General features: G+C 46.6%; 1 protein-coding gene across 1 annotated transcript; it reads right to left on the reverse strand.

Annotated features, from left to right (window-relative positions):
• Nucleotides 1-13: 13 nt before the first annotated feature.
• LOC116378940 (E3 ubiquitin-protein ligase HECTD1-like) lies at nucleotides 14-5,465 on the reverse strand (the record flags this gene model as incomplete). The annotated part of the gene is made up of 11 exons (XM_031840843.1): nucleotides 5,098-5,465; nucleotides 4,087-4,309; nucleotides 3,210-3,685; nucleotides 2,218-2,364; nucleotides 2,044-2,138; nucleotides 1,521-1,626; nucleotides 1,300-1,434; nucleotides 1,072-1,211; nucleotides 601-813; nucleotides 274-384; nucleotides 14-180 (listed from the first exon to the last, which is right to left on the reverse strand). Coding segments are annotated over exons 2-11 (1,633 nt in total), but the record flags the coding sequence as incomplete, so codon positions are not given.
• Nucleotides 5,466-5,700: the final 235 nt, after the last annotated feature.

A 5,700-nucleotide genomic window follows, 5' to 3' on the forward strand; every position in this document is an offset into this window, starting at 1 on the left:
GGGGGGGTCTTACCCAGCTGGTCCTCACAGACAGCGGTGACGGTGCCGTACAGCTCCAGGCCGGACAGAGACAGGTAGTGGGTCTGACCACTGGCGTTCTTCCCCATCTGTTTGATCCGGATGTGTCTCCAGCCCTGCTTCTCCTCTTTGGACGGGTCCAAAGGCCATGTGGCCGTCGACCTGAGACAGACAATAAATAATTTGGTCCAGATTGTATTGATCACTACAGCTGTTTAACTGATCACTTTATTGGGACATAGAGGAACGTCGTACCCCGGTTCGTTGAGGCTGCAGTCGTCTACGTGGGTGTAGAGAGTCGTCCAATTCTGACCGTCCTTCGACACCTGAAACACCCAGTTCCTCAACGCAGAGCGGCCATAACCCCTGCAGGAGAGGGGGGGAGAAGAGGAGGAGATGTAAAAAAAGTGATCCTAATGAAATGTACTTGTTTCCTGCATGTATTAGGCTGAACTGAAAGTGCGTTTGGTTTATTACCTGGCGTGTCTCAGGGTGTGCGTTCGGTTTATTACCTGGCGTGTCTCAGGGTGTGCGTTCGGTTCATTACCTGGCGTGTCTCAGGGTGTGCGTTCAGTTCATTACCTGGCGTGTCTCAGGGTGTACGCTGAGGGAATGACCCAGAGGCCGAGGTCAACAGCGAACCAGGCGTTCTTGTCGTCGTTGGTGTGGCAGTTGAGGGCGGAGCTATCCCGACTCAGGATGTCCTCCAGACGCCCGTAGGGGAGGTTGCGGCCCTCTGATGATGTCACCACCACAAGGCCATAGGCAGCGGGGTTCACCCACTCATAGGCCGTCCTGAACAGAAAAGAAACGAGGCGTGATTAGATTTAACGTTTTGATTAACTTCCACCCTTAAAAACCAATAACTCAACAGTTTAAATTCTTCATTTAACATCTTTAATAATAAACTGAATGGAGGAAATGTGAAATCCTAAAACATGGGACATTTACCAGGTTAGAATTATTTGGAAATGTACAAAAATAACGTCAAACCAAACTGAATTCTGCCCTGCTCATTACCAACGATAAAGATTGACAGCTTGATGTTCTTACTTGGCGTTGGTTCCGACCCAGTAGATGATTCCGTTCTCGTCAAAGTCGTGTTGGTGTCTGAAGGTGAAGGTCTGTCCTTCCCTCAGCTTCCTCACGAAGACGAAGGACGAACGCTCAAAGTCGTACCACTGCTTCGCCACCTGGAGGATGAAGAAAAGGAGTAAAATGAGTGTTTTGATCTCTAACTAAAGTGTTAAACATCAGAGTTGTGTTTCGGGTTGTCCTCACCATCTTCAGCAGGTACTGCTCCAGAGACTCCACGGTAGCGAGCGGCTCCATCTTCAACATGCGACCCGTCCGGTCGATCAGGGCCGTCTCACCGGGCGCTCGCTCCAGACGGAACCGCAACCTCCTCGTCAAGATCTGACGAGCACAAACACCGTTAAAGTCAAGAGGTTTCTGCCTCAAAGAAGAAGGTAAACCAGGATCCAGACCACACGGTGGCTCACCTGCAGGTTGTATGAGGATCCCGGAGTGTCGTACAGGTGCAGAGGTAGACGTTCTATCGACTCCAGGACCGCTATCAGTTTACGGATTAAGGCAACAGCTGGTCGGCTGCAGACGCACACAAACACAGTTCAACTTGTTTTTGTCTTTTTTATGATTGATGTTATTCTGCACTAAAGACATGTTCTAGTTCAGAGGGTCATGTTGCCTTATTAGACTGATTCAGTCTTTGGTTGACTTCCAGTTGATCTGGTTCCACCTTTTACAGCTGGACAGTTAACATCCTTCATTTATTACTGTCATTTATTCTGGTATCGGAGGGCAGAAGTGTTGGAGTGAAAAGTCGTCACAGAGAGCAGTGAGGCGAGATAATGATTTAGATTTGGAGGTAATGATGAAGGAACTCATGGTGTTTGTATGCAGGAAAGGAGACAGAAACAGTGGTGTAAAAGAAGAAGAAGAAGAAGAAGAAGCTCGAGTTAGTTATTAAACTCTTTACAGTCGGCTGGTGTTTGGTGCCGTTACCTTTCATCGTCTTCATTCTCGCTGAAAGCCGCCTTAAAGACATTGATCCTCTCCATCAAAGGCTTACAATCATGTTTCAGGTCCAGGTCAACGCTCTGCACACAGACGGACAACAGAGATTAACACCCGACATCTTTAAGGACAACGTTCTAATGTTTAAAGAACACTACTCACATTATTGAGGACGGTGAACAGAGCCTGGACCAGCCCGCTGCTGCACATCTCATACGGTGAAATGGTGTTTTCATCCTTCAGCACTACGATCAGGTTCTCCAGAGCCGTCTTCATCAGGTCCCTCCACGTGTTCTCCCCTTCAATGCACTGAGAACACAGAATGGAGACCGTTGAAAGCGATGAGTAAGACGCCCACGTTCACTTCCTGTTTGGGTCTCATCAGTCACAACATGTCCTATGATTGCTCAGCCTTGATTACCGATCGACTACCAGGTTAATTCAACATGGATAACAGATTACAGACGTTACGGTCCTTGTTGTCTTTACTAGCAGCTGTTGTGCAGTTCAATTCTACTTCCAGTTTACACCGGTACCAGCATGGTCATGTGATGTTTGTTTTCAGGAATGTTAGTATGGACGTAGTCATCGTGACGTCACTCATTGGTTTGTGGACGTTTTGAAGCCTTGAGTTCGGCAATTTCACCATCGCCATCTTGAATTATGGCTGTCGCCATGTTGTTTTTTTTATCTCCAGTGAACAGGAAGTGACCATATCTGGACTGAGGAGGAGTAACGTAGAGACGCCGTATACGTCTCTGGTAGAGACCTGTCAATCACTGTGTAGCCCCGCCCTACAGCATCCCCTGCGTTATGGTCTGTTTGACTCTAAATGGACCATAATGTACTAAATGAACAATCTTTTCCTGAACTTAACTTAAGTAGTTTTTGTTGTTTAAAGCTCACTGAGTTGTTTAGACTCATGTAAAGAGTAACAGAGCTCCTGGATCTTAATAATGTACTAAATGAACATCATGCTGTATTGCAGAAGACTTGAAACTAGAGATTGAGACCATAAACTCATGTTTACAATGTTTACTGAGGTAATAAATCAAGCGAGAAGTAGAGTCATTTTCTCATAGACTTCTATACAACCAGAGGAGTCGCCCCCTGGTGGACACTAGAGAGAATGCAGCTTTAAGATGCTGGTGTACCTGTCTGTTGGTGTGCAGCTCCCAGGCCGACTCCAGCTGCGTGGAGATGTTCCTCAGCGTGACCACCACCCCTCGGGGCATGCTCTCCACGGCCTTGAAGTGGTCGTCGTACAGCTCCCTCGCCACGCTCTTCACCTTCTGCTTGGTCTTCTCCAGCTTGGACTTCAGCTTCCGGCCCCTCTTCCCCGTCCAGCCCGTCACAAACTCAGAGCCCAGCGAGGTCTCGGCGGTGAACGAGTGTTTGGTTCCTCGGTTGGACTCGAACACGAAGCCCGGCAGGTCCTCCTTCAGGATGGTGGCCTGCTGCCCGTCTGAGTTGTGGATGGCTATCTCGCCGTCCTTCAGGCAGGTCAGAGACCAGTTACCCACCGTCAGCTTACTGGGACCAACGCTGGACAGGATGGGCTGACTGGACGTCACTGGTTTCACCTGACTCCTCGCACGCTGGAGCTTCTCCAGGAACTCACTGCGAGACTCTGCAGGGAGGACAGAGGACGAGGAGGAGAGGAGGGAAAGAGAAGAGACACCAGAGGAAAAGAGAGGAGGGAAGGGGGAGGAGAGGGAACGAGAGAAGAGGAGGGAGAGAAAAGAGAGGAGGAGGAGGAAAGTAGAGAAGAGAAGACAGGAGGAGTAGAAGAGAGGAGGAAAAGAAAAGAGGATAAGAGAGGAGGGGAGAGAGAGGAATTAGGAGAGGAGAGAAGGAGGAGAAAAGGACAAGAAGAGAGGAGGAGGACAGGAGGAGAGGAGAGGGATGAGGAAATGATGGGGAGGAGAGTTAAGAGGAAGGAGGAGAAATGGAAGAGGAGAAGACATCAGTTGAAGCAACAAAGACCCCAGAGAGCAGTAAGTGAGACCTGATCCGTTGTGCGCCCCTTACCGGAGCTGTCCGACCCTCCCTCTGGACTCCCACTGGAGTACATGGTGGCCAGCTTCCCGTCCAGGATGAACCTGAACCAGCCGTTGGATCCGTTGGAGAGCTCCAGAGCGGCAGCATCGGACCAGATGTAGAGGCAGTCCCTCCCTCTGATGATGGACCAGTCCTTCCAGTGGTACGGCTTACCCTGCTGGATCTCCCTCGCGTCCTCCTGCGCCTCCTCCTCCTGCAGGGAGAGCAACAACGATACAGGTCTTCAGATACGTGGATCCCTAAAACTATGACCGTAAACCGTCAGGTTTTTATTTCCTCTGTTTATGAAAGAAAATTATGAAAAACATGAAAAAAACTATTTAATCTTTGGGACAAAAGTAGTAATGTTTCCACAGGAGCCACCGTTTAAATAGATCAACTTTACAAGCACAGAATAATACAGAAAGAAAGAAGTAAATATCTGTTTCACCAGAAATATGAATGTGTTTGAATACATTTGGGTTGACTTCTTTATATTTAGTTTAGTGGCGAACAGTAAGCATTTGTTTTTATTCACAAATAAAATGTGTTTTTACTTTAGTCACAACTGTCTTTAACTAGACATTTCATAAATACTGTTTATACTTATTAATTATAGTAACGACACGCAAAACATTTTATATTCACTGATTGTCATTTTGTTTTTATACATAAAGAATTGTTTATTTGAGAACATATGTCTCAGGACCCCACATCTCAGCTACTGTGTCAACTTTGTGAATCCAAAAAACACTAAAATTGATTTATGATATTAATATTCACAATCAGTTCATCGTGGAGTCCAGGAGGACGTTTGAAGAAGAAATAGAAGGAAAAAAAGCATAAAAACAAGAGTTATCCTTTAAGTCTGAAGCTTGCTGTTTGACCCAGATACTGTGTTCTCACTCACACACACAGAGAGAGACAGAGACAGAGAGAGACAGACAGAGGGAGAGAGAGAGAGACACACACACACGCACACAGAGAGACGCACACACACACCTTCTCAGGTTTGGCTTCGTCCTCGTTCTCGTCGTCAGACGCCGGTCCAGCCAGAGTGGACACCTTGTTGATGACTCCCAGTCGAGCCAGCTGGTCGAGGAAGACGTCTCCTCCTTTGTCCACCAGGTCTCTGATGATCTGCAGAGCCAGCAGGTGGCCGTCATCGTCGTCCTGAGACACAGAGACACGTTTAGTCAGAAGAACCAGTCCTGACCTCGATGAGAAGAGTTGTCACAGGTGGTTGAAAGATTCAGGAGAAAGAGACAGTAAGCTCAGCTTCACCCTCTGAACCCAAAATAACAGCCGGCCGGATGGAAAAGCATGTTTTCTTTAAACAATGTCTTGTTTTGAGATATACACATATATATATACACATATATATATATACACATACACACATACATACATACACACACACACACATACACACACACACATACATACACACACATACATACACACACACATATATACATACATACATACATACATATATATACATACATATATATACATACATATATATACATACATACACATACATATACATACATACATATACATACATACATATACATACATACACACATATACATACATACA

This window comes from Anarrhichthys ocellatus, unplaced genomic scaffold (genome assembly GCF_004355925.1).
Source record: "Anarrhichthys ocellatus isolate YVR2014 unplaced genomic scaffold, GSC_Weel_1.0 scaffold3444, whole genome shotgun sequence".
Taxonomy (NCBI): Eukaryota; Metazoa; Chordata; class Actinopteri; order Perciformes; family Anarhichadidae; genus Anarrhichthys; species Anarrhichthys ocellatus.